At 35.3% G+C, this 1,333-nt stretch overlaps 1 protein-coding gene across 1 annotated transcript in view; it reads right to left on the bottom strand.

Annotated features, from left to right (window-relative positions):
• The window catches only part of LOC110022414 (kelch repeat-containing protein At3g27220-like), a gene marked incomplete at its 3' end in the record, with an annotated part of 17,709 nt that continues 16,376 nt past the window's right edge, over positions 1–1,333 (bottom strand). Inside the window, 2 exon segments of the mRNA XM_020721342.1 lie at positions 1–182; positions 957–1,163. Coding sequence (XP_020577001.1) covers positions 18–182; positions 957–1,163 — 372 coding nt within the window.

The following is a 1,333-nucleotide window of genomic DNA, read 5'->3' as shown; positions in this document are numbered from 1 at the left end:
AATGAACTATTAATTGCTTAGAATCTGAGCTTAGTCCTCCACATGCTTCCAACAACCTTTCTGGGAGAAGGATCATGTGGTCCTCGGTCTCTCTGTCCGGATGTGAAATATAGCCAACCATTCCAGAAACCCGCCAGTGTTGTCTTCATTCTGTAGGGCATCCTCCCGACCACACTCCATTTCTGCCCATTATACATAGATAATACATATATCACATCAAATACAATTTAACATAAAAAGTAAATTCATGGTTGAGCCACATCATGCAGATTATATATCATCTAGAAAGCCTAATATACTAATGTTTATAACTCAAAATGACCCTAAGAAAATGTAAAATCTCATAAAAAAAAAAGAAAAAAAATTTCATCAGCAAAAAATGTACATTCGGACTCCGGATGCATTTTCCGGACGTTAAAATGCGTCTTAAAATGCGTCTAGAGTCCAATGGTGGGGCATCACGTGACAAGTGGACTCCACAAATTTTAATACTAGAGTCCAATGGTGGGGCATCACGTGACAAGTGGATTCCACAAATTTTAATACTGGCGATGCCCAGCCTATTAAAGTCCGGATGAAAATTTGTCTCCATAAATCATAAGCTATTTGCACCCCAAAAAATAAAAAAATGTTTAATCTACTCTTTCATAAGCTATTTGCCCCCCATAAATCATTTCATGAGGACATAAAAGCATAGAACTTCGGAAGAAAATTTGGTAAAAGTGGATGAAATGGAAATCAAGTTTGTATACTATTATCTGATAATAAATATGTTATTATGTTGATTTGTCTATTGACATGGAAATGGGACTGCACTGAGCTTAGAGACTTTTGGTAGATTTATGGGTCAGATCAAACAAAAATGTGAATTGTTATACTGCACTGATTGTGAGAAACTTTTTAAGCATAGAAATGACACAATAAAAAAGGATAACATATGACAAGTAAATTCATACCATGGTATTCAAGTGAAACCGGAATACTTCACCAACCAATATCATCCTTTTTGTCACAGGATGTTTCTCGGTTGTACCACCAACAACAATTATAGAGTCGTTGACAACCACCCATGAAAATTCTATATGAGAATTAGGCTTAAGCATTGGAGGTAGTTCCTTCCATTTCTTCCCATCATCCAGCATGTAAACATCACCATATACCACCTGTAAACAAAGAGTTGTGTGTGCAATAAGAAAAAAGATGTTAAAAACATATTGAGAGAGAATAATTTATTACAAATATTTGGTATGCCGCATTGACGCGAAAAAATACAAGCTCTGTGTTAATTTTGTCATGAGATTGTCGGTCAACTTTTTCGATTGATTTTGAAAAT

This window comes from Phalaenopsis equestris, unplaced genomic scaffold (assembly GCF_001263595.1).
Source record: "Phalaenopsis equestris unplaced genomic scaffold, ASM126359v1 Scaffold000188, whole genome shotgun sequence".
NCBI lineage: Eukaryota > Viridiplantae > Streptophyta > Magnoliopsida > Asparagales > Orchidaceae > Phalaenopsis > Phalaenopsis equestris.
The sequence above is the reverse complement of the archived record's forward strand: the minus strand, read 5'-3'. Positions and strand labels throughout refer to the sequence as shown.